Below are 26679 nucleotides of genomic sequence, written 5' to 3' on the forward strand. Positions count from 1 at the left end.
CGGCACGGTGTACTTGAACATCGTCATCATCACGTTGACACACATGCCATCTAAAACGCGCGTTGTCTTTACTTGTTGGCTTGAAGTTAAACACAGACCGTCGTCAGAACAAGGGAATTAGCGGTGACAGGTGCCAGGTGTGATACATTGGAGGCACACGCACTAACACCGAGCTCATTGGCTCTACTAAGCTACTAAAAAAGAAGTGTTAACCAAGCACCGACCGATGCGTTTTCTCCCACTGAATTGTGCACCTCGAAAGTCTACCAAATGCAGACTCCTTAAGCAAAGCATTGTCCCCCACAGGACACCGACTTATATGTAGACCCTCCCTCTCTCCATAATCAATCCATCAGCAAGGAACGGACCTAAATTCATGAGTAAATTACACATGCATTCAAAGCAATATGTAGAGCACGCTGTATCGGATATGCACCACTACTACTACTACTACTACTACTACTACTACTACTACTACTACTACTACTACTACTACTACTACTACTACTACTACTACTACTACTACTACTACTACTACCAATAATAATTTAAAGAGGAGCGTTTCACCACCCGCCTTGAAAGCAGCGAGCTCTTGTGGCAAGGGTAGCACGTCTGACTCTAGATCACAAGGGTGCGTGTTCAAATGACGTCGGGGTCAGTGTTTTGTACACCAGCAGTAACCAGTAACACTAAGGTTGCATGAGTAATTGCACAGCTGACAGTGTAAAGTGCTTACCACCTTGTCGTTGATCTTGCAAAAAGGTAAACAGAAGTATTTTCAAGTTGCCACAGAGAGAGACCGGAGAGTACAGGTGAGAGGTAGCCATCTTGTTGTTTGACTAGTTTCAGAATAGTCTTAGCATTGCTCATTTTGTTTTAAGTTTGCCTTAAATTGACGTTAGCATTGTCTGTAGTTTGCCTAAATTGAAGCCAATTCAGTTCAGCTGCTGAGTTGGTGAAAGTAAACAGGTTGTAGAAGGGAGTTTCTGTCTAGGACTAGCAGGAATTCTGTTGCAGGAGGAGCCAGGTGGGGCCAATTAGGTGTGAATTGGGGGTAAAACCTAGGAGAGTTGAGACCTTAGAGCAGGACAGCGTAGAGAACTGCTGGGTTACAGTAGGTCGTAACCGCAGAAAAGGGCGTGCACACCCCGTAGAGACACCCCAAGAGCTTGAATTGCCCAACAGGTTCCAACTGCTGGACACCGAGTTGGACAGTGACAGCTCAGAGGATGATGGGGGGCAGTTGAGCACCAGAGCACCATGGTGCCCAATCCCCCCCCAGACGAAGGAGGTAGTTATAGTAGGAGACTCAATTCTTAGAGGTGTAGATCACACAGTGTGTTCTAGTGACATGGAGACCCGCATTGGTATCTTGCCTGCCTGGTGCTCAGGTTGCAGATCTCCCTAAACTAGTAGACGGGCTACTGGCCAAAGCCGGGGGGAATCCACTGGTCATGGTCAGGGAGACAGGCAGAGATTAGAAAGTTTAACACGTGGTTGAAAGCTTGGTGTAGGGAAGAGGGGTTTAGGTTTATGGAGCATTGGTCTTTCTTCTGGGATAGATGGGACCTGTACAAACCGGACGGTCTACATCTAAACAGACGGGGGGCTAATGCATTGGAAGAGCGTATGTGCAGTGAAATTGAGAAGCATTTAAACTAGGAACCAGGGGGGCAGGGAGCTATGACAATGGGAGATGTTCCACTAAGGAAAGGAAACCAAGGGAAACTGCCAGTAGGAAAGTCCTGAAATGTTTGTACCTCAATGCCAGGAGTATAAGGAACAAGATGTTAGACTTGGAAGCCACAGTGCTGGTGTGTGACTATGATGTTGTAGGAGTGACAGAAACATGGCTTACAGAAAATGATGGGGATGAATACAAGTTGGAAGGATACACACAGTTTAGGTGAGACAGGCAAAATCGAAGAGGGGGTGGGGTAGCATTATATGTGAAAAATGACATTGAGGCAGAAGAACTTGTATTAGATCCCAGTAACGGAACAGAATCTTTGTGGGTGAAACTTTTGAACAAGAGATCTGGAGGATTAGCGGTAGGAGTGTGTTACAGGCAACCAAACTCAGATATTCAGAAAGATGCTGCATTGTAAAGTGTAATCAGGACTGCATGTAGCAAGGATGTGGCTGTTATAATGGGGGATTTCAATTTCCCAAACTTAGACTGGGAAAGCCCAGTGGGGACTACAGAAGCAGAAATGGAAATGGTTGAGATGGTAAATGACTGCTTTCTAACTCAATTTGTTAGGGAACCAACCAGAGAGAGCGCATGTATTGACTTGATCTTTTCAAATGACCAAGATAGAGTCAGGGGGACAGTAGTTAGAGAACCAATGGCAAATTGTGATCACAATATGGTTGTCTTTGAGGCATTCTTTCAAAAAACAAGGTCCAAGTCTAAAACAATGGTCTACAATTTTAGAAAAGCAAACCTTGAAGGTAAGAGACGGCACTTAGAAGAGGTAGACTGGAGCACACTGGATACAGAGTTAGTTGAAAATGCATGGGTATATTTTAAGAATATACTACTCGAGGCTCAGGAGCAATTTGTACCAAAACTTAGCAAATTGAGGAACAAAAAACATTGGCCAAAATGGTATAATAGAGGTATGCAAAAAATATAAAGAGGAAGACAATGTTGTATAGTGCATACAAAAGGGATGGTGACGAAACAAAATACATAGAATATGTTGAGCTGCAAAGAGATCTTAAGAAAGGGATCAGGAAAGCAGAGAGGGAATTAGAAAGAAACATAGCTCTTGGAGCTCAAACCAATGCAAAGAGCTTTTTTCAATATCACAACAGCAAGCGGTTAATAAAGGAGGAGGTGAAACAGATAAAGGGCAAAAACGGAGGTATCTTGGAAATTGAACAAGATGTGGCAAATATTCTAAATGAGTATTTCACAGAGGTTTTTACAAAAGAAAAAACAGATGACATGCCACAGGTTGACAATCAGTCCAGTCAAACCCTAAGAGAGATCAGGATCAATGAGGAGGAGGTACTAAAGGGACTAGCAGAATTAAAAACAAACAAATCACCTGGGCCAGATGGGATAATTCCAACAGTACTTCAAGAAAAAAGGTGGCTCAGCAGATACAATCTTGGCAGCACAGGCTATTCAGAGGAACTTAGATAATATTCAGTTGTGGGCTGACACCTGGCAAATGAAATTCAATGTGGACAAGTGCAAGGTAATACATGCAGGTAACAAAAATGTCCACTATAATTACACTATGGGAGGTACAGATCTACATGAAGTAACGCATGAGAAAGACCTAGGAGTCTATGTGGACTCCTCACTTTCTCCATCCAAGCAATGTGGGGAAGCAATAAAGAAGGCAAACAGAATGCTAGGGTATATTGTCAAAAGTGTAGAATTTAAAACAAGGGCAGTAATGTTAAGACTGTACAATGCGCTAGTTAGACCTCATCTGGAATACTGTGTACAGTTCTGGGCACCACACTTCAAAAAGGATATTGCTGCCTTAGAGGCAGTTCAGAGGAGAGCAACCAGACTTATTCCAGGTCTTCAAGGGAAAGTCCTACTCGGAGAGACTGAGGGAACTGAACCTTTTCACCCTGGAACAGAGGAGACTACCCGGGGACACAAATGGAAATTGGGCTTCAAGGCATTCAAAACGGAAAACAGGAGACACTTCTTTACACAGAGAGTAGTCACAATCTGGAATAAACTACCCAGCGATGTGGTAGAATCTGAAAGTTTGGGAACATTTAAAAATGGTCTGGAAAGGATCCTTGGATCACTTCGATATTAATGAACACCAAACAAGCACGATGGGTCGAATGGTCCCCTCTCCTTTGTTAACTCTCTTATGTTCTTAAAAGTGTCTGAAGCAGCATGAAAGAGCACACTAGGCAGCTGAGAACAGACAGAGAGGGGAGTGTATATTGCGTATTGCATATATTGCGGGAATCAAACCCGGGTCAACTGCTTGGAAGGCAGCTATGCTAACCACTATACCACCAACGCTTAGAAACTGCTTTCCAACAATATCTCACTGTGGTCGAACAAGTGGCAGGCAATTTGTTTTCCAAATTGCAATCGGTGAACATTTGGGAAGCCCTGCGTTATCTGCAGTTTCCTGTTCCTGAGTGCGGAAGGAAAATGTCCATTAGCATCTTTCCAGATTGCACTTTATTCAGACCTTTCCGAAATGAAACAAAACCAGAGTTGAAACATAGCAGAGGATGGTTTCGATCCATTGACCTCTGGGTTATGGGCCCAGCATGCTTCCGCTGCGCCACTCTGCTCCTTGGGAACTCAGCCACCTGTTAACTTCACAGCCACTCCTATATTGCATATTGCAAGCAATACAAGTTTGCAAAGCCCTGCGTTATTTCCACTTTCCTGTTCAAGACTGCACACCGAGCTTCTCCATGCGCTGGAGCAGCGTTACTAGTTTCAGTGCCTTTACATTTCACCCTGTATGTGCTGTGGGAAGCATCATGTCAATTGTGTTGTACTAAGCGGATCGGGGCTCAGTCTGAGCTCAGATCCGAGCTTAAAAATGACCGTGCTTCTGAGCAGCTGGGACTCAAAGCCACACTCCCTGGCTTAGGAACCCAGTGTCTGATCCACTAGGACACGGGGGCTCAGCCAGACAGTATCGGAAAATGGAAATAAATAAATTAATTAATAAATAAAAAGATGCGGCGCGTTACACAATAGACACCAGGTAAAGAAGTGAATAGTTACAGGAACTGTCACGTAAGCTCCTCAACTTGAAACGGGCACATACGAACTCCTGTGAAATAACACGAGATGGATAACTACCCCTTCTCTGCTGCAGCAGAATGTGACTACCTATTGCGCAGAGTATTGCGTCAATCGATTCGAAATGAGGGCTGGCATTTGTCACCAATGTGCCTCGTTTAATTTCTGAAATATAACTCCCAGAAAATATTGTCTGTGTTTTTGAAATTGAATAACCTCAAAAGAAAGAAATGATCCAGTCAATTGCTAAAGAAGAGTCTTGCCGCTGCATTCTGGAATGAAGAAAAGAATGAAATGATAAAGTACAATCAAATCAAGAAAGAGAGCAGGCTGTGTCAGATGCGCCAGCCGGGAATCGAACCCGAGTCACAAGAATGGGAATCTTGTATGATATCACTACACCACTGGCGCTGCTGGGGGAGCTCTGGCTTGCGTCCTTGAAGCAAATTCATAGAAAGCGTCCCATGGGGCAAGATGATGTCTTAATGATTATCCTTATTAGTCTGTTGTCGATCTGCTTAATACGTACCTAGCCAATCACTACATCACAGGTGCAGAGACAATCAGTATGAAGGCGAACACGATTTCGTTAACGTGTGCCCATTTACAAGTTCAATGAATGTATACATAAATAAAGCAGATCTGGGTTTTCCTATGAAACATTAAGGACTGGTTTCATAAATGCGTCCATAAGTCCATAAACGCCACGAGTGCAACGTGCAACTCTATTGTAGCTGCTGTTACTGTACGATTCATCGTGATACGTGTGTGTTTTATTTCAGCTGTAACTCGCCCTGGTTAAGCACGTCTACGGTGTAATTTAAAAATATTACAGAAATTGTCGTTTGCAGTTACAAATCTGTAGTAAGAGTAATACGTTAAGGGAGTCAAGTTCAGCAATTTAAAATACAAATCTACTAGCACATATCTTGATAAAGATTACAATAATAACAATAATAATAATACATAGCAAATATTTATTTTAGTGTTGCACATGGAAAGTTTTCTTACAGTAACTTCTGAATATAATGTTGTCTATACCCTTTTAGCTATTCGTAATATCTCTTAACAGAAACTTGTATATTTTTAGCTGTCTCCAATCATCTAAAGCATACAGAATAAGACAGCCACAAAAGTCCTTTCCACACCAGGCTCTATCGCTCGTAGTGTTGCTTTCTGTCACTGTCTTTAAAACGAGACACAAACCAAACCCACAATCGCTCCGCTCCTCCCACATCAGGGCGTGGACTTCCGACACTGGCCTGGTTTTCCTGTGGCGCTTTATTAGAACAGCAAGAGATAACAGTATGTTTCTGTCTTTATTCGACCGCATGTGTGGGTGTAACTTTGTAATTGTTTAATGAGGTCCCGCAACGTTTGGGGTGAAATGCAAAGTAATCTAATAGTAAAGTAACTAATTACTTTGCCCAGAGAGTAATAAGTAAAGTATCTTGTTACTGTTTATATGAGTAAAGAATACAATGTAATACATTTCTTTTTGTGAGTAACGACACCATCACTGCTCTTTTCTATCTCGTTTTGCATGTATGTTTTTTGTTGACAGAGATACAAAGTTTGAGAGAAGACAGGCTGGCATCGGGGATGTAGCTCAGTGGTAGAGCGCATGCTTTGCATGTATGAGGTCCCGAGTTCAGTCCTCGGCATCTCCAGACTGTCTTTTAATGGAGCCCGTGCACTATGTCATTGGATGCACATAGCAAGTACCGAACAAATCGGGAGCCCGTGATTCATCGGTCACACTAGCATGGGCCTTTTCGGGACTCTCTCCCAGCATTCGTCCGAGAAACATCGTGTGTGTATGTATTCATTGTGAGAAGTGAAATAATGGGCCAGATTGCAAGCTGGTTCTGTATACACTCACCTAAAGGATTATTAGGAACACCATACTAATACTGTGTTTGACCCCCTTTCGCCTTCAGAACTGCCTTAATTCTACATGGCATTGATTCAACAAGGTGCTGAAAGCATTCTTTAGAAATGTTGGCCCATATTGATAGGATAGCATCTTGCAGTTGATGGAGATTTGTGTGATGCACATCCAGGGCACGAAGCTCCCGTTCCACCACATCCCAAAGATGCTCTATTGGGTTGAGATCTGGTGACTGTGGGGGCCAGTTTAGTACAGTGAACTCATTGTCATGTTCAAGAAACCAATTTGAAATGATTCGACCTTTGTGACATGGTGCATTATCCTGCTGGAAGTAGCCATCAGAGGATGGGTACATGGTGGTCATAAAGGGATGGACATGGTCACAATGCTCAGGTAGGCCGTGGCATTTAAACGATGCCCAATTGGCCTAAAGTGTGCCAAGTAAACATCCCCCACACCATTACACCACCACCACCAGCCTGCACAGTGGTAACAAGGCATGATGGATCCATGTTCTCATTCTGTTTACACCAAATTCTGACCTCTAGCATCAACAAGGCATTTTCGCCCACAGGACTGCCGCATACTGGATGTTTTTCCCTTTTCACACCATTCTTTGTAAACCCTAGAAATGGTTGTGCGTGAAAATCCCAGTAACTGAGCAGATTGTGAAATACTCAGACCGGCCCGTCTGGCACCAACAACCATGCCACGCTCAAAATTGCTTAAATCACCTTTCTTTCCCATTCAGACATTCAGTTTGGAGTTCAGGAGATTGTCTTGACCAGGACCACACCCCTAAATGCATTGAAGCAACTGCCATGTGATTGGTTGGTTAGATAATTGCATTAATGAGAAATTGAACAGGTGTTCCTAATAATCCTTTAGGTGAGTGTAAGTGTGCAGGCTGTAAGATTTGGGCGCTTTAAACGGCACGGTGTACTTGAACATCGTCATCATCACGTTGACACACATGCCATCTAAAACGCGCGTTGTCTTTACTTGTTGGCTTGAAGTTAAACACAGACCGTCGTCAGGAGTAGGGAATTAGCGGGGACAGGTGCCAGGTGTGATACATTGGAGGCACACGCACTAACACCGAGCTCATTGGCTCTACTAAGCTACTAAAAAAGAAGTGTTAACCAAGCACCGACCGATGCGTTTTCTCCCTCTGAATTGTGCACCTCGAAAGTCTACCAAATGCAGACTCCTTAAGCAAAGCATTGTCCCCCACAGGACACCGACTTATATGTAGACCCTCCCTCTCTCCATAATCAATCCATCAGCAAGGAACGGACCTAAATTCATGAGTAAATTACACATGCATTCAAAGCAATATGTAGAGCACGCTGTATCGGATATGCACCACACTACTACTACTACTACTACTACTACTACTACTACTACTACTACTACTACTACTACTACTACTACTACTACTACTACTACTACTACTACCAATAATAATTTAAAGAGGAGCGTTTCACCACCCGCCTTGAAAGCAGCGAGCTCTTGTGGCAAGGGTAGCACGTCTGACTCTAGATCACAAGGGTGCGTGTTCAAATGACGTCGGGGTCAGTGTTTTGTACACCAGCAGTAACCAGTAACACTAAGGTTGCATGAGTAATTGCACAGCTGACAGTGTAAAGTGCTTACCACCTTGTCGTTGATCTTGCAAAAAGGTAAACAGAAGTATTTACAAGTTGCCACAGAGAGAGACCGGAGAGTACAGGTGAGAGGTAGCCATGTTGTTGTTTGACTAGTTTCAGAATAGTCTTAGCATTGCTCATTTTGTTTTAAGTTTGCCTTAAATTGACGTTAGCATTGTCTGTAGTTTGCCTAAATTGAAGCCAATTCAGTTTCAGCTGCTGAGGTGGTGAAAGTAAACAGGTTTAAGAAAGGGAGTTTCTGTCTAGGACTAGCAGGAATTCTGTTGCAGGAGGAGCCAGGTGGGGCCAATTAGGTGTGAATTGGGGGTAAAACCTAGGAGAGTTGAGACCTTAGAGCAGGACAGCGTAGAGAACTGCTGGGTTACAGTAGGTCGTAACCGCAGAAAAGGGCGTGCACACCCCGTAGAGACACTCCAAGAGCTTGAATTGCCCAACAGGTTCCAACTGCTGGACACCGAGTTGGACAGTGACAGCTCAGAGGGTGATGGGGGGCAGTTGAGCACCAGAGCACCATGGTGCCCAATCCCCCCCCCAGACGAAGGAGGTAGTTATAGTAGGAGACTCAATTCTTAGAGGTGTAGATCACACAGTGTGTTCTAGTGACATGGAGACCCGCATTGGTATCTTGCCTGCCTGGTGCTCAGGTTGCAGATCTCCCTAAACTAGTAGACGGGCTACTGGCCAAAGCCGGGGGGAATCCACTGGTCATGGTCAGGGAGACAGGCAGAGATTAGAAAGTTTAACACGTGGTTGAAAGCTTGGTGTAAGGAAGAGGGGTTTAGGTTTATGGAGCATTGGTCTTTCTTCTGGGATAGATGGGACCTGTACAAACCGGACGATCTACATCTAAACAGAAGGGGGGCTAATGCATTGGAAGAGCGTATGTGCAGTGAAATTGAGAATCATTTAAACTAGGAACCAGGGGGGCAGGGAGCTTTGACAATGGGAGATGTTCCACTAAGGAAAGGAAACCAAGGGAAACTGCCAGTAGGAAAGTCCTGAAATGTTTGTACCTCAATGCCAGGAGTATAAGGAACAAAATGTTAGACTTGGAAGCCACAGTGCTGGTGTGTGACTATGATGTTGTAGGAGTGACAGAAACATGGCTTACAGAAAATGATGGGGATGAATACAAGTTGGAAGGATACACACAGTTTAGGTGAGACAGGCAAAATCAAAGAGGGGGTGGGGTAGCATTATATGTGAAAAATGACATTGAGGCAGAAGAACTTGTATTAGATCCCAGTAACGGAACAGAATCTTTGTGGGTGAAACTTTTGAACAAGAGATCTGGAGGATTAGCGGTAGGAGTGTGTTACAGGCCACCAAACTCAGATATTCAGAAAGATGCTGCATTGTAAAGTGTAATCAGGACTGCATGTAGCAAGGATGTGGCTGTTATAATGGGGGATTTCAATTTCCCAAACTTAGACTGGGAAAGCCCAGTGGGGACTACAGAAGCAGAAATGGAAATGGTTGAGATGGTAAATGACTGCTTTCTAACTCAATTTGTCAGGGAACCAACCAGAGAGAGCGCATGTATTGACTTGATCTTTTCAAATGACCAAGATAGAGTCAGGGGGACAGTAGTTAGAGAACCAATGGCAAATTGTGATCACAATATGGTTGTCTTTGAGGCATTCTTTCAAAAAACAAGGTCCAAGTCTAAAACAATGGTCTACAATTTTAGAAAAGCAAACCTTGAAGGTATGAGACGGCACTTAGAAGAGGTAGACTGGAGCACACTGGATACAGAGTTAGTTGAAAATGCATGGGTATATTTTAAGAATATACTACTCGAGGCTCAGGAGCAATTTGTACCAAAACTTAGCAAATTGAGGAACAAAAAACATTGGCCAAAATGGTATAATAGAGGTATGCAAAAAATATAAAGAGGAAGACAATGTTGTATAGTGCATACAAAAGGGATGGTGACGAAACAAAATACATAGAATATGTTGAGCTGCAAAGAGATCTTAAGAAAGGGATCAGGAAAGCAGAGAGGGAATTAGAAAGAAACATAGCTCTTGGAGCTCAAACCAATGCAAATAGCTTTTTTCAATATCACAACAGCAAGCGGTTAATAAAGGAGGAGGTGAAACAGATAAAGGGCAAAAACGGAGGTATCTTTGAAATTGAACAAGATGTGGCAAATATTCTAAATGAGTATTTCACAGAGGTTTTTACAAAAGAAAAAACAGATGACATGCCACAGGTTGACAATCAGTCCAGTCAAACCCTAAGAGAGATCAGGATAAATGAGGAGGAGGTACTAAAGGGACTAGCAGAATTAAAAACAAACAAATCACCTGGGCCAGATGGGATATTTCCAACAGTACTTCAAGAAAATAGGTGGCTCAGCAGATACAATCTTGGCAGCACAGGCTATTCAGAGGAACTTAGATAATATTCAGTTGTGGGCTGACACCTGGCAAATGAAATTCAATGTGGACAAGTGCAAGGTAATACATGCAGGTAACAAAAATGTCCACTATAATTACACTATGGGAGGTACAGATCTACATGAAGTAACGCATGAGAAAGACCTAGGAGTCTATGTGGACTCCTCACTTTCTCCATCCAAGCAATGTGGGGAAGCAATAAGGAAGGCAAACAGAATGCTAGGGTATATTGTCAAAAGTGTAGAATTTAAAACAAGGGCAGTAATGTTAAGACTGTACAATGCGCTAGTTAGACCTCATCTGGAATACTGTGTACAGTTCTGGGCACCACACTTCAAGAAGGAAATTGCTGCCTTAGAGGCAGTTCAGAGGAGAGCAACCAGACTTATTCCAGGTCTTCAAGGGAAAGTCCTACTCGGAGAGACTGAGGGAACTGAACCTTTTCACCCTGGAACAGAGGAGACTACCCGGGGACACAAATGGAAATTGGGCTTCAAGGCATTCAAAACGGAAAACAGGAGACACTTCTTTACACAGAGAGTAGTCACAATCTGGAATAAACTACCCAGCGATGTAGTTGAAGCTGAAAGTTTGGGAACATTTAAAAATGGTCTGGAAAGGATCCTTGGATCACTTCGATATTAATGACCACCAAACGAGCACGATGGGTCGAATGGTCCCCTTTGTTTGTTAACTCTCTAATGTTCTTAAAAGGGTCTGAAGCAGCATGAAGGAGCACACTAGGCAGCTGAGAACAGACAGAGAGGGAAGTGTATATTGTGTTGGCCGGGAATCAAACCCAGGTCAACTGCTTGGAAGGCAGCTATGCTAACCACTATACCACCAACGCTTAGAAACTGCATCCCCGCAATATCTCACTGTGGTCGAACATGATTCCAGGATTTCAAAGTGGCAGGCAATTCGTTTTCCAAATTGCAATCAGTGAACATTTGGGAAGCCCTGCGTTATCTGCAGTTTCCAGTTCCTGAGTGCGGAAGGAAAATGTCCATTAGCATCTTTCCAGATTGCACTTTATTCAGACCTTTCCGAAATGAAACAAAACCAAAGTTGAAGGATGGTTTCAATCCATCGACCTCTGGGTTATGGGACCAGCACGCTTGCGCTGCGCCACACTGCTCCTTGGGCACTCACCCACCTGTTAACGTCACAGCCACTCCTATATTGCATATTGCAAGCAATACAAGTTTGCAAAGCCCTGCGTTATTTCCACTTTCCTGTTCAAGACTGCACACCGAGCTTCTCCATGCGCTGGAGCAGCTTTCCAGGTTTCAGTGCCTTCACATTTCACCCTGTATGTGCTGTGGGAAGCATCATGTCAATTGTTTTGTACTAAGCGGATCGGGGCTCAGTCTGAGCTCAGATCCGAGCTTAAAAATGACCGTGCTTCTGAGCAGCTGGGACTCAAAGCCACACTCCCTGGCTTAGGAACCCAGTGTCTGATCCACTAGGACACGGGGGCTCAGCCAGACAGTATCGGAAAATGGAAATAAATAAATTAATTAATAAATAAAAAGATGCGGCGCGTTACACAATAGACACCAGGTAAAGAAGTGAATAGTCACAGGAACTGTCACGTAAGCTCCTCAATTTGAAACGGGCACATACGAACTCCTGTGAAATAACACGAGATGGATAACTACCCCTTCTCTGCTGCAGCAGAATGTGACTACCTATTGCGCAGATTATTGCGTCAATCGATTCGAAAAGAGGGCTGGCATTTGTCACCAATGTGCCTCGTTTTATTTCTGAAATATAACTCCCTGAAAATATTGTCTGTGTTTTTGAAATTGAAAACCTCACAAAGAAATGATCCAGTCAATTGCTAAAGAAAAGTCTACCTGCTGCATTCTGGAATGAAGAAAAAAATGAGATGACAAGTGCAATCAAAGCAAGAAAGAGAGCGGGCTGTGTTAGATGCGCCAGCTGGGAATCAAACCCAAGTCACAAGAATGGGAATCTTGTATGATACCACTACACCACTGGCGCTGCTGGGAAGCTCTGGCTTGCGTCCTTGAAGCAAATTCATAGAAAGCGTCCCATGGGGCAAGATGATGTCTTAATGATTATGCTTATTAGTCTGTTGTCGATCTGCTTAATACGTACCTAGCCAATCACTACATCACAGGTGCAGAGACAATCAGTATGAAGGCGAACACGATTTCGTTAACGTGTGCCCATTTACAAGTTCAATGAATGTATACATAAATAAAGCAGATCTGGGTTTTCCTCTGATACATTAAGGACTGGTTTCATAAATGCGTCCATAAGTCCATAAACGCCACGAGTGCAACGTGCACACTTTAGTTCAGTTATAACCTGCTCTATTGTAGCTGCTGTTACTGTACGATTCATCGTGATACGTGTGGTTTATGATTCTACCAATAATGATAATAATTAAGGAGGAGCTGACAATACAGATGAATTGCTCATGAAACAGACTTCCTTTACTTCTGTAGCACGTATTGCAGTAAACATATCGTCCTCTGACAAAACAAACGCCCTGACAAGCTCGTTGAGCAAGCGATGCTCACGAGGGGCATTTCATCCACGTTAAGTAAATCAACAGGCTTCCAGCAATTAACGCCTTTTCCAAATGAATTCCAGACAATGCAGCTGCCCTTAGCTTTAACAATGGCTTGATTAGGTGGAATATGTGAAACAATGAATTTAAACTGCAATTTGAAAGCTATAGGCACTTCAACTTATGTGAACAACATGATACAAAAATGACAGACCTAGCCCTCTAATTCACTGGATATAACAAACACATTAATAAATGTATCCAGGCATTACACACAACATACAAGCAGCAGATACCAATAGGGATGATTCAGCTGGATGTGTTAATTGAGAGATCGCCATAGCAGCTGTTTGTTATTTATGTCTAGCCCTATATAGAGCAGGAGCAGTGCCCTAGTGATTATCACTTTTCGGGCTAGTGTGTCTGTGAGTGAACTGGGGGTTTAGTGGTTATTGCAGAGGCATTGCAGTGCTGTTGTTTAATCCTCTCTTTCCAGTGGCGTTGTCACGTGCTTGTTCTGTGTGCAATGAAGCTGATCTGCATTGCTCTCTGCCTCTGTGTAGGAGTATTATTCCCTACACCGGTCTTTGCCGACAGTGACAATGAGACTTCAAAGGAATCCTCCGATATCAAGACGCTGTCCAAGCACTACCGCATTCTCCCCATGTTCATCCAGGCGTCGGCTCCTCTGGTAGACCCAAAGAAACTCCGGCCGGCCACTGGCAGCAAGCCCATGCCGGATGACCTGAGGCGCATCCTGTTCCCCGGTGACAACCTGCGGAAAGGCGTGCATCCCAAGAAGGTCCAGAACCGAGGCGTTGCAGTGTGGGGAGACTACAGTAAGATGTACGTGGCAGTGCATAAGAACATCAACGGCTTCAGGTGCAGGCCTTCGGAGCTCATGCTGGGGAGCTGCGCCGTCAGTAAGACCACTGAGCACTACTACTACTTCATCTATGGGCTGAACGAGTGTGGGAACAAGCGATCGGTAAGTAGCCGTGTGGTTTCACAGATTTGCACTGTTCCATGCTATGTGTTTTCTGGGAAGTAGTGATAGCTGGATAGCCGTGATGCTGGTTCCTGTATCTTATTGGCTCATCCCTCTTCCATGGTGTCAAACTTAATCCTGTAGATCATTAATGGCCGACTGGTGTACTCCAACACTCTGCGCTACTCCCCTCCAACTTCTTCACACCCAGTAATCCGGGGTGTGTCCTTCACTGTGCCCATCCAGCTTGTCTACAACCGGTATGGATTTGTTTCATCTGAGCAGTAATTGGAGGCAATTGGCTGCCTCCTTCCTGATCTGCTCTGCTGTACTGCCTTTGCAGGTTTCACTATTCCTACAAGATTGGCTACCAGCCCACATTCCCCCAGCATGGCAGCACCCTTCCAGGCATGGACAAATCTGCCTTCTTCAGAGAGCTGAAGAACAGACATGGCTACATCCTGGTCACCACCAATGGTACGGTATCTGTAACTTTGCTGGCTGCTTGTGGAGGGGGTGTGTGTGCATGGATGCATAACCCTGCCCTGCTTCCACAGAGCAGTGGATCAGACTCTCCCCAAAGAACATCTACTACCTGGGTCAGCCCATGTACTTCCAGGCCACAGGCTACTTTGCCACTGAAGGGCAGCGGCTGTTCATCCAGTCCTGCTATGCCACGGCCTCTCCAGATCGGCACTCCAAGCCCAGGTTCACCGTGATTGACAACTTTGGGTAAGGCCGTATTCTTGGTGGCTTAACCAGCTTTCACCCCGTCTTCTGGTCAAGATGCCAATGTCTCTGCTTGCCCACAGGTGCCTGGTAGACAGCAAGGCTGATGGGTGCCAGTCCAGGTTCGTGCCGTACACGAGGAAGGACGTTCTCCGCTTCACCATCGACGCCTTCCTGTTTCAGAAGACCCTGTCCGAGGTATCCAATGCATGCTGCTACGATGGAACCCACTGTGTGACTTTTCAACCATTGCTGAGCCAAGATCTATAGGAAGCCTTTTCCCGAGGATGTGGGAGAACCTTTTTATAGTGACTTGAAGCCAACCCTCCCTGTTTGTTGTCTGCTCCCCTTCAGCATGTGATGACTGAGCTGTACATGCACTGCACCATGACTGTGGCAGAACATGTGACTCCAGGCACCAAATCCTGCACCTACAACCGAAAAGCTAAAAGGTACCTCTATTGCAGCAGCCTGCTGCTAGGGGGAAAAAAACAGGCCTGTGACCCTCTCCTCTTGTGAACAGGTGGGAGGAGTTGTATGGGAACCATGCTGTGTGCACGTGCTGTGACTCCAGGTGTGCTGGGGACCGTGCGGAAGGTGGGTGTACTGGTGCTATGAATCTTGCCTCCGTTCTTTGACTGTCTTGCGAGTACTTCGACTTGCACTCCCTCTATACCCAGCATGCAAATGGCTCCGATTCTGGCACTGCAGGATTGTTTGCTCCATATTGTATTGCTTTGGCTTGGCTTCCACACACGTCCTATTGGCTGTTTGTGTTCTTAATCCGTTACTCCTCAAACCTTCTGCATCTGTATCTCCACCAGGTCAGAGGAGCGGCCTAGTGACCAGTCACCTGCTGCCCTTGGAGCATCCCGGTGCTAAAATGGACTCGGCGGAAGGAGCCCATTGGTCAGGGGAAGATGTGGTTCCAGGATTGGGGTCCCATGCTGAAGGAGAAGCTAGGCAAGTGGACTCTCGGCCAGAGGAGTCTGCAGCAGTTGACGGTCCACCAGCGGTAGAGGTGGATGCCTGGGATGACTCTGAAGAGAGAACCGTGGCATCGGAGGACTATGCAGCTGAACTGTTTAAAGGTGAGGAGTCGTCTTGGGTGAGCTTTCAGGATGAGGATGAAGATGAGCGAGGGGAGTTCCATAGAGAGGAGACTGACGAGGAGGATGAACGATTCCCAGTGTAACAGGATGGCTGGCAGGTAAGGGTCTTCCTCTCCTAGTGCTCCACTGCTTTGTTGCCCAGGCTACAGTGCTCATCTGCTCCTTCTCTCCCCAGGTCCCGGAGGAATTCCAGTGTCTGCTTGTTGCAGTGGAACCAATAAACCTTCAAAATGCATCTGGGTCTCCTCTTTATTCCAATGCACAGCTACCAGTACTTCTGACATGAGGTCCCTATTCTGAGGCCCTGTCAAAGGTGTGCAGTGGCCTATGATGACATGGGCTGAGTCCAGTTTATTGTAGACTGCATGTGGCACAGGGTTCTACCTGCATGTCTTGACACCTGTTCTGATATTTCAGACTTGCTGCAGTTGCTGGTATTCCAACTGATGGAGGTTATGGGGACCTTTTTCTACAAACAGTAGTGCTTGATTAATTGGAGTCCATCTATAGCCAACCTCTCTGATGCTCAAAGCAATCGCGCAGTCCACAACCCTAGCCGGTACTTTTGCATCGGTATCCTTAATATTCTATCCTCAAAGGCTGCTGTCTCAAAAGAGTGAGCGGTGAAGGAGCTGGACTCGAAGTCCAATGGGGTTGCCACCGTGAGCAACATTTGAACCTGTGTGGGTGCAAGCATCTCCTTCATTGTTGTTGCTTGTTTCTAGCTGCTTTCCTGGTGGTGGTTAGCGTTCTTTACCTCCCCTAGATTCTTTCACATGATTCACTCTGCAGAGCGTGGCTGTCAAAATGGTGTCCAAACATTTTTAATGCTCTCTCTCGTTTAACACTTAGTAGACGAGGGGTATGAATTGGATTAAATGAAATCTAAACCCTGCTGTGTCAAGTGAGAGAAATACATCAGGCAAGCACAAATCTATGGGCTGCCAACTGTAACCACCGAGCCCTTTTGCTTCAGAGTGTCCTTTTTCACAGACTGTATTTTTCCAGGTTTAATAAATCCTTAAGTAGTTTACCCACATTTCTATATAATGATAAATCTCTACATTTTGAGAAATAGTTTGACTAAATGCTTAGTTTGCAAAGCCCATATTTTGGATGTATCTACACCGTTAACTTTGAAATAAATATTTAACCTGATCTGGGAGACCCCAAATAAATCTATAGCTTTGCCCCATCGTGCCTGTTTTGGTGTCTATTTAATAATGAAGTGATCCAAGGATCCTATCGAGTCTGGTTTTGAATGTTCCCACATTTTCAGCTTCAACCACATCACTGGGGAGTTTTTTCCAGATATGTGCCAAAAATCTGGGGAAAGAAAATTAAAATTTCTTTCAACATTGATTGCTTTGTGTAGTGTCGTTTTCAGCACAGTCCTCAAATCCTGTTGTCCTTGTCGCCAGAACGGGTGAGTGTGTGTTCCTGGGTGGTAAAAAAAATCCCTTGTCAGAAGTGGGATTCAAAGCCAAGCCTCCAAAGGAGGCCATCCTGACTTGATTTGCTGTGTTCATATTAAGAAATTCCCTATGTCTTGAACAAAAAATAATAATTTTTCAATGACTGTGTTCTGCCAGGGCTTCTTTCACTTTGACTTCTGGGATCATGATACCATTTCACAATTGGCTGAAATAGCTCATTTGGGACAGTGTTAAACTGAAGAGCTAAAGGTCCCTGGGTTGATCCTGAGTGTTGGCATTTTACAAGGAATTTCTTCAGAAAGCACAAGTAACCCTTATATTGCACAGGTGTGCAGATCAGTGTGGTAGAATTCAAAAGGAAAGGAAATGTTGCTGCACCTTAAGTAGCTCCCACTCGTGAATAGTTACAGGAATTGTCACATCCGCTCTTGAACTTGAAATGGATGCATACGAACTCCTGTGAAATAACACGGGATGGAATACTACCTTTTCTCTACTGCAGCAGAATATGACTACCTATTGTGCAGATGACTGTGTCAATCGTTTCTACAAGAGGGCTTGTGTTTGTCACCAATGTGCCTCGTTTTATTACTGAAATATAACTCCCAGAAAGCATTGTCTTTGTGTTTTTGAAATTGAAAACCTCACAAAGAAATGATCCAGTCAATTGCTAAAGAAAAGTCTACCTGCTGCATTCTGGAATGAAGAAAAAAATGAGATGACAAGTGCAATCAAAGCAAGAAAGAGAGCGGGCTGTGTTAGATGCGCCAGCTGGGAATCAAACCCAAGTCACAAGAATGAGAATCTTGTATGATACCACTACACCACTGGTGCTGCTGGGGAGCTCTGGCTTGCGTCCTTGAAGCAAATTCACAAGACCTATAGAAAGAGTCCCATGGGGCAAGATGATGTCTTAATGATTATCCTTATTAGTCTGCAGTCGATCTGCTTAATACGTACCTAGCCAATCACTACATCACAGGTGCAGAGACAATCAGTATGAAGGCGAACACGATTTCGTTAACGTGTGCCCATTTACAAGTTCAATGAATGTATACATAAATAAAGCAGATCTGGGTTTTCCTCTGAAACATTAAGGACTGGTTTCATAAATGTGTCCATAAGTCCATAAACGCCACGAGTGCAACGTGCAACTCTATTGTAGCTGCTGTTACTGTACGATTCATCGTGATACGTGTGTGTTTTATTTCAGCTGTAACTCGCCCTGGTTAAGCACGTCTACGGTGTAATTTAAAAATATTACAGAAATTGTCGTTTGCAGTTACAAATCTGTAGTAAGAGTAATACGTTAAGGGAGTCATGTTCAGCAATTTAAAATACAAATCTACTAGCACATATCTTGATAAAGATTACAATAATAACAATAATAATAATACATAGCAAATATTTATTTTAGTGTTGCACATGGAAAGTTTTCTTACAGTAACTTCTGAATATAATGTTGTCTATACCCTTTTAGCTATTCGTAATATCTCTTAACAGAAACTTGTATATTTTTAGCTGTCTCCAATCATCTAAAGCATACAGAATAAGACAGCCACAAAAGTCCTTTCCACACCAGGCTCTATCGCTCGTAGTGTTGCTTTCTGTCACTGTCTTTAAAACGAGACACAAACCAAACCCACAATCGCTCCGCTCCTCCCACATCAGGGCGTGGACTTCCGACACTGGCCTGGTTTTCCTGTGGCGCTTTATTAGAACAGCAAGAGATAACAGTATGTTTCTGTCTTTATTCGACCGCATGTGTGGGTGTAACTTTGTAATTGTTTAATGAGGTCCTGCAACGTTTGGGGTGAAATGCAAAGTAATCTAATAGTAAAGTAACTAATTACTTTGCGCAGAGAGTAATAAGTAAAGTATCTTGTTACTGTTTATATGAGTAAAGAATACAATGTAATACATTTCTTTTTGTGAGTAACGACACCATCACTGCTCTTTTCTATCTCGTTTTGCATGTATGTTTGTTGTTGACAGAGATACAAAGTTTGAGAGAAGACAGGCTGGCATTGGGGATGTAGCTCAGTGGTAGAGCGCATGCTTTGCATGTATGAGGTCCCGAGTTCAGTCCTCGGCATCTCCAGACTGTCTTTTAATGGAGCCCGTGCACTATGTCATTGGATGCACATAGCAAGTACCGAACAAATCGGGAGGCCGTGATTCATCGGTCACACTAGCATGGGCCTTTTCGGCACTCTCTCCCAGCATTCGTCCGAGAAACAGCGTGTGTATGTATTCATTGTGAGAAGTGAAACAATGGGCCGGATTGCAAGCTGGTTCTGTATACACTCACCTAAAGGATTATTAGGAACACCATACTAATACTGTGTTTGACCCCCTTTCGCCTTCAGAACTGCCTTAATTCTACATGGCATTGATTCAACAAGGTGCTGAAAGCATTCTTTAGAAATGTTGGCCCATATTGATAGGATAGCATCTTGCAGTTGATGGAGATTTGTGTGATGCACATCCAGGGCACGAAGCTCCCGTTCCACCACATCCCAAAGATGCTCTATTGGGTTGAGATCTGGTGACTGTGGGGGCCAGTTTAGTACAGTGAACTCATTGTCATGTTCAAGAAACCAATTTGAAATGATTCGACCTTTGTGACATGGTGCATTATCCTGCTGGAAGTAGCCATCAGAGGATGGGTACATGGTGGTCATAAAGGGATGGACATGGTCAGAAACAATGCTCAGGTAGGCCGTGGCATTTAAACGATGCCCAATTGGCACTAAGGGGCCTAAAGTGTGCCAAGAAAACATCCCCCACACCATTACACCACCACCACCAGCCTGCACAGTGGTAACAAGGCATGATGGATCCATGTTCTCATTCTGTTTACACCAAATTCTGACCTCTAGCATCAACAAGGCATTTTCGCCCACAGGACTGCCGCATACTGGATGTTTTTCCCTTTTCACACCATTCTTTGTAAACCCTAGAAATGGTTGTGCGTGAAAATCCCAGTAACTGAGCAGATTGTGAAATACTCAGACCGGCCCGTCTGGCACCAACAACCATGCCACGCTCAAAATTGCTTAAATCACCTTTCTTTCCCATTCAGACATTCAGTTTGGAGTTCAGGAGATTGTCTTGACCAGGACCACACCCCAAAATGCATTGAAGCAATTGCCATGTGATTGGTTGGTTAGATAATTGCATTAATGAGAAATTGAACAGGTGTTCCTAATAATCCTTTAGGTGAGTGTAAGTGCGCAGGCTGTAAGATTTGGGCGCTTTAAACGGCACGGTGTACTTGAACATCGTCATCATCACGTTGACACACATGCCATCTAAAACGCGCGTTGTCTTTACTTGTTGGCTTGAAGTTAAACACAGACCGTCGTCAGAACAAGGGAATTAGCGGTGACAGGTGCCAGGTGTGATACATTGGAGGCACACGCCCTAACACCGAGCTCATTGGCTCTACTAAGCTACTAAAAAAGAAGTGTTAACCAAGCACCGACCGATGCGTTTTCTCCCACTGAATTGTGCACCTCGAAAGTCTACCAAATGCAGACTCCTTAAGCAAAGCATTGTCCCCCACAGGACACCGACTTATATGTAGACCCTCCCTCTCTCCATAATCAATCCATCAGCAAGGAACGGACCTAAATTCATGAGTAAATTACACATGCATTCAAAGCAATATGTAGAGCACGCTGTATCGGATATGCACCACTACTACTACTACTACTACTACTACTACTACTACTACTACTACTACTACTACTACTACTACTACTACTACTACTACTACTACTACTACTACTACTACCAATAATAATTTAAAGAGGAGCGTTTCACCACCCGCCTTGAAAGCAGCGAGCTCTTGTGGCAAGGGTAGCACGTCTGACTCTAGATCACAAGGGTGCGTGTTCAAATGACGTCGGGGTCAGTGTTTTGTACACCAGCAGTAACCAGTAACACTAAGGTTGCATGAGTAATTGCACAGCTGACAGTGTAAAGTGCTTACCACCTTGTCGTTGATCTTGCAAAAAGGTAAACAGAAGTATTTTCAAGTTGCCACAGAGAGAGACCGGAGAGTACAGGTGAGAGGTAGCCATCTTGTTGTTTGACTAGTTTCAGAATAGTCTTAGCATTGCTCATTTTGTTTTAAGTTTGCCTTAAATTGACGTTAGCATTGTCTGTAGTTTGCCTAAATTGAAGCCAATTCAGTTCAGCTGCTGAGTTGGTGAAAGTAAACAGGTTGTAGAAGGGAGTTTCTGTCTAGGACTAGCAGGAATTCTGTTGCAGGAGGAGCCAGGTGGGGCCAATTAGGTGTGAATTGGGGGTAAAACCTAGGAGAGTTGAGACCTTAGAGCAGGACAGCGTAGAGAACTGCTGGGTTACAGTAGGTCGTAACCGCAGAAAAGGGCGTGCACACCCCGTAGAGACACCCCAAGAGCTTGAATTGCCCAACAGGTTCCAACTGCTGGACACCGAGTTGGACAGTGACAGCTCAGAGGATGATGGGGGGCAGTTGAGCACCAGAGCACCATGGTGCCCAATCCCCCCCCAGACGAAGGAGGTAGTTATAGTAGGAGACTCAATTCTTAGAGGTGTAGATCACACAGTGTGTTCTAGTGACATGGAGACCCGCATTGGTATCTTGCCTGCCTGGTGCTCAGGTTGCAGATCTCCCTAAACTAGTAGACGGGCTACTGGCCAAAGCCGGGGGGAATCCACTGGTCATGGTCAGGGAGACAGGCAGAGATTAGAAAGTTTAACACGTGGTTGAAAGCTTGGTGTAGGGAAGAGGGGTTTAGGTTTATGGAGCATTAGTCTTTCTTCTGGGATAGATGGGACCTGTACAAACCGGACGGTCTACATCTAAACAGACGGGGGGCTAATGCATTGGAAGAGCGTATGTGCAGTGAAATTGAGAAGCATTTAAACTAGGAACCAGGGGGGCAGGGAGCTATGACAATGGGAGATGTTCCACTAAGGAAAGGAAACCAAGGGAAACTGCCAGTAGGAAAGTCCTGAAATGTTTGTACCTCAATGCCAGGAGTATAAGGAACAAGATGTTAGACTTGGAAGCCACAGTGCTGGTGTGTGACTATGATGTTGTAGGAGTGACAGAAACATGGCTTACAGAAAATGATGGGGATGAATACAAGTTGGAAGGATACACACAGTTTAGGTGAGACAGGCAAAATCGAAGAGGGGGTGGGGTAGCATTATATGTGAAAAATGACATTGAGGCAGAAGAACTTGTATTAGATCCCAGTAACGGAACAGAATCTTTGTGGGTGAAACTTTTGAACAAGAGATCTGGAGGATTAGCGGTAGGAGTGTGTTACAGGCAACCAAACTCAGATATTCAGAAAGATGCTGCATTGTAAAGTGTAATCAGGACTGCATGTAGCAAGGATGTGGCTGTTATAATGGGGGATTTCAATTTCCCAAACTTAGACTGGGAAAGCCCAGTGGGGACTATAGAAGCAGAAATGGAAATGGTTGAGATGGTAAATGACTGCTTTCTAACTCAATTTGTTAGGGAACCAACCAGAGAGAGCGCATGTATTGACTTGATCTTTTCAAATGACCAAGATAGAGTCAGGGGGACAGTAGTTAGAGAACCAATGGCAAATTGTGATCACAATATGGTTGTCTTTGAGGCATTCTTTCAAAAAACAAGGTCCAAGTCTAAAACAATGGTCTACAATTTTAGAAAAGCAAACCTTGAAGGTAAGAGACGGCACTTAGAAGAGGTAGACTGGAGCACACTGGATACAGAGTTAGTTGAAAATGCATGGGTATATTTTAAGAATATACTACTCGAGGCTCAGGAGCAATTTGTACCAAAACTTAGCAAATTGAGGAACAAAAAACATTGGCCAAAATGGTATAATAGAGGTATGCAAAAAATATAAAGAGGAAGACAATGTTGTATAGTGCATACAAAAGGGATGGTGACGAAACAAAATACATAGAATATGTTGAGCTGCAAAGAGATCTTAAGAAAGGGATCAGGAAAGCAGAGAGGGAATTAGAAAGAAACATAGCTCTTGGAGCTCAAACCAATGCAAAGAGCTTTTTTCAATATCACAACAGCAAGCGGTTAATAAAGGAGGAGGTGAAACAGATAAAGGGCAAAAACGGAGGTATCTTGGAAATTGAACAAGATGTGGCAAATATTCTAAATGAGTATTTCACAGAGGTTTTTACAAAAGAAAAAACAGATGACATGCCACAGGTTGACAATCAGTCCAGTCAAACCCTAAGAGAGATCAGGATCAATGAGGAGGAGGTACTAAAGGGACTAGCAGAATTAAAAACAAACAAATCACCTGGGCCAGATGGGATAATTCCAACAGTACTTCAAGAAAAAAGGTGGCTCAGCAGATACAATCTTGGCAGCACAGGCTATTCAGAGGAACTTAGATAATATTCAGTTGTGGGCTGACACCTGGCAAATGAAATTCAATGTGGACAAGTGCAAGGTAATACATGCAGGTAACAAAAATGTCCACTATAATTACACTATGGGAGGTACAGATCTACATGAAGTAACGCATGAGAAAGACCTAGGAGTCTTTGTGGACTCCTCACTTTCTCCATCCAAGCAATGTGGGGAAGCAATAAAGAAGGCAAACAGAATGCTAGGGTATATTGTCAAAAGTGTAGAATTTAAAACAAGGGCAGTAATGTTAAGACTGTACAATGCGCTAGTTAGACCTCATCTGGAATACTGTGTACAGTTCTGGGCACCACACTTCAAAAAGGATATTGCTGCCTTAGAGGCAGTTCAGAGGAGAGCAACCAGACTTATTCCAGGTCTTCAAGGGAAAGTCCTACTCGGAGAGACTGAGGGAACTGAACCTTTTCACCCTGGTACAGAGGAGACTACCCGGGGACACAAATGGAAATTAGGCTTCAAGGCATTCAAAACGGAAAACAGGAGACACTTCTTTACACAGAGAGTAGTCACAATCTGGAATAAACTACCCAGCGATGTGGTTGAAGCTGAAAGTTTGGGAACATTTAAAAATGGTCTGGAATGGATCCTTGGATCACTTCGATATTAATGAACACCAAACGAGCAAGATGGGTCGAATGGTCCCCTCTCGTTTGTTAACTCTCTTATGTTCTTAAAAGTGTCTGAAGCAGCATGAAAGAGCACACAAGGCAGCTGAGAACAGACAGAGAGGGGAGTATATATTGCGTTGGCCGGGAATCAAACCCGGGTCAACTGCTTGGAAGGCAGCTATGCTAACCACTATACCACCAACGCTTAGAAACTGCTTCCCCACAATATCTCACTGTGGTCGAACATGATTCCAGGATTGCAAAGTGGCAGGCAATTTGTTTTCCAAATTGCAATCGGTGAACATTTGGGAAGCCCTGCGATATCTGCAGTTTCCTGTTCCTGAGTGCGGAAGGAAAATGTCCATTAGCATCTTTCCAGATTGCACTTTATTCAGACCTTTCCGAAATGAAACAAAACCAAAGTTGAAACAAAGAAGAGGATGGTTTCAATCCATCGACCTCTGGGTTATGGGCCCAGCACGCTTCCGCTGCGCCACTCTGCTCCTTGGGCACACACCCACCTGTTAACGTCACAGCCACTCCTATATTGCATATTGCAAGCAATACAAGTTTGCAAAGCCCTGCGTTATTTCCACTTTCCTGTTCAAGACTGCACACCGAGCTTCTCCATGCGCTGGAGCAGCTTTCCAGGTTTCAGTGCCTTCACATTTCACCCTGTATGTGCTGTGGGAAGCATCATGTCAATTGTTTTGAACTAAGCGGATCGGGGCTCAGTCTGAGCTCAGATCCGAGCTTAAAAATGACCGTGCTTCTGAGCAGCTGGGACTCAAAGCCACACTCCCTGGCTTAGGAACCCAGTGTCTGATCCACTAGGACACGGGGGCTCAGCCAGACAGTATCGGAAAATGGAAATAAATAAATAAATAAATAAATAAATAAAAAGATGCTGCGCGTTACACAATAGACACCAGGTAAAGAAGTGAATAGTTACAGGAACTGTCACGTAAGCTCCTCAACTTGAAACGGGCACATGCGAACTCCTGTGAAATAACACGAGATGGATAACTACCCCTTCTCTGCTGCAGCAGAATGTGACTACCTATTGCGCAGATTATTGCGTCAATCGATTCGAAAAGAGGGCTGGCATTTGTCACCAATGTGTCTCGTTTTATTTCTGAAATATAACTCCCAGAAAATATTGTCTGTGTTTTTGAAATTGAATAACCTCAAAAGAAAGAAATGATCCAGTCAATTGCTAAAGAAGAGTCTTGCCGCTGCATTCTGGAATGAAGAAAAGAATGAAATGACAAGTACAATCAAAGCAAGAAAGAGAGCGGGCTGTGTCGGATGCGCCAGCCGGGAATCGAACCCGAGTCACAAGAATGGGAATCTTGTATGATACCACTACACCACTGGCGCTGCTGGGGAAGCTCTGGCTTGCGTCCTTGAAGCAAATTCATAGAAAGCGTCCCATGGGGCAAGATGATGTCTTAATGATTATCCTTATTAGTCTGTTGTCGATCTGCTTAATACGTACCTAGCCAATCACTACATCACAGGTGCAGAGACAATCAGTATGAAGGCGAACACGATTTCGTTAACGTGTGCCCATTTACAAGTTCAATGAATGTATACATAAATAAAGCAGATCTGGGTTTTCCTCTGAAACATTAAGGACTGGTTTCATAAATGCGTCCATAAGTCCATAAACGCCACGAGTGCAACGTGCAACTCTATTGTAGCTGCTGTTACTGTACGATTCATCGTGATACGTGTGTGTTTTATTTCAGCTGTAACTCGCCCTGGTTAAGCACGTCTACGTTGTAGTTTAAAAATATTACAGAAATTGTCGTTTGCAGTTACAAATCTGTAGTAAGAGTAATACGTTAAGGGAGTCAAGTTCAGCAATTTAAAATACAAATCTACTAGCAAATATCTTGATAAAGATTACAATAATAACAATAATAATAATACATAGCAAATATTTATTTTAGTGTTGCACATGGAAAGTTTTCTTACAGTAACTTCTGAATATAATGTTGTCTATACCCTTTTAGCTATTCGTAATACCTCTTAACAGAAACTTGTATATTTTTAGCTGTCTCCAATCATCTAAAGCATACAGAATAAGACAGCCAC

At 44.0% G+C, this 26679-nt stretch overlaps 1 protein-coding gene, 1 long non-coding RNA gene and 8 other non-coding genes across 10 annotated transcripts; 4 read left to right on the top strand and 6 right to left on the bottom strand.

The window, feature by feature from the left end:
• Window positions 1–5093: 5093 nt before the first annotated feature.
• On the bottom strand, window positions 5094–5164 carry trnag-ccc (transfer RNA glycine (anticodon CCC)). The gene has a single exon. It is a non-coding gene; the product is annotated as a tRNA-Gly (tRNA).
• Window positions 5165–6351: 1187 nt separating this feature from the next.
• trnaa-ugc (transfer RNA alanine (anticodon UGC)) lies at window positions 6352–6423 on the top strand. Its single transcript has one exon. It is a non-coding gene; the product is annotated as a tRNA-Ala (tRNA).
• A 5071-nt stretch (window positions 6424–11494) lies between these two features.
• trnag-ucc (transfer RNA glycine (anticodon UCC)) lies at window positions 11495–11566 on the bottom strand. The gene has a single exon. It is a non-coding gene; the product is annotated as a tRNA-Gly (tRNA).
• Window positions 11567–12652: 1086 nt separating this feature from the next.
• On the bottom strand, window positions 12653–12723 carry trnag-ccc (transfer RNA glycine (anticodon CCC)). Its single transcript has one exon. It is a non-coding gene; the product is annotated as a tRNA-Gly (tRNA).
• Window positions 12724–13659: 936 nt separating this feature from the next.
• Window positions 13660–15499, top strand: LOC136767273 (zona pellucida sperm-binding protein 3-like). The gene is made up of 6 exons (XM_066721055.1): window positions 13660–14246; window positions 14391–14506; window positions 14590–14723; window positions 14804–14978; window positions 15059–15173; window positions 15330–15499. The coding sequence occupies exons 1-6, from the start codon at window positions 13785–13787 to the stop codon at window positions 15492–15494; spliced, it is 1167 nt and encodes a 388-aa protein (XP_066577152.1). The 5' UTR covers window positions 13660–13784; the 3' UTR covers window positions 15495–15499.
• LOC136767274 (uncharacterized) lies at window positions 15498–16322 on the top strand. Its single transcript, XR_010821823.1, has 3 exons — window positions 15498–15572; window positions 15800–16185; window positions 16263–16322. It is a non-coding gene; the product is annotated as an uncharacterized LOC136767274 (long non-coding RNA).
• A 1964-nt stretch (window positions 16323–18286) lies between these two features.
• On the bottom strand, window positions 18287–18357 carry trnae-cuc (transfer RNA glutamic acid (anticodon CUC)). Its single transcript has one exon. It is a non-coding gene; the product is annotated as a tRNA-Glu (tRNA).
• Window positions 18358–19552: 1195 nt separating this feature from the next.
• Window positions 19553–19624, top strand: trnaa-ugc (transfer RNA alanine (anticodon UGC)). The gene has a single exon. It is a non-coding gene; the product is annotated as a tRNA-Ala (tRNA).
• Window positions 19625–24712: 5088 nt separating this feature from the next.
• Window positions 24713–24784, bottom strand: trnag-ucc (transfer RNA glycine (anticodon UCC)). Its single transcript has one exon. It is a non-coding gene; the product is annotated as a tRNA-Gly (tRNA).
• Window positions 24785–25888: 1104 nt separating this feature from the next.
• Window positions 25889–25959, bottom strand: trnag-ccc (transfer RNA glycine (anticodon CCC)). The gene has a single exon. It is a non-coding gene; the product is annotated as a tRNA-Gly (tRNA).
• Window positions 25960–26679: the final 720 nt, after the last annotated feature.

The sequence above is a fragment of the Amia ocellicauda genome, chromosome 14 (genome assembly GCF_036373705.1).
Source record: "Amia ocellicauda isolate fAmiCal2 chromosome 14, fAmiCal2.hap1, whole genome shotgun sequence".
In the NCBI taxonomy this organism is placed as follows: Eukaryota; Metazoa; Chordata; class Actinopteri; order Amiiformes; family Amiidae; genus Amia; species Amia ocellicauda.

What these genes read in the sequence shown, in the direction of transcription:
- LOC136767273 (XM_066721055.1), top strand. Translation starts at nt 13,785, where the DNA reads ATGAAGCTGATCTGCATTGCTCTCTGCCTCTGTGTAGGAGTATTATTC. An exon ending in CATCCTGGTCACCACCAATG is followed by an intron (nt 14,724 to 14,803) that starts GTACGGTATCTG and finishes CTGCTTCCACAG; the next exon opens with AGCAGTGGATCAGACTCTCC. An exon ending in TTCAGAAGACCCTGTCCGAG is followed by an intron (nt 15,174 to 15,329) that starts GTATCCAATGCA and finishes GCTCCCCTTCAG; the next exon opens with CATGTGATGACTGAGCTGTA.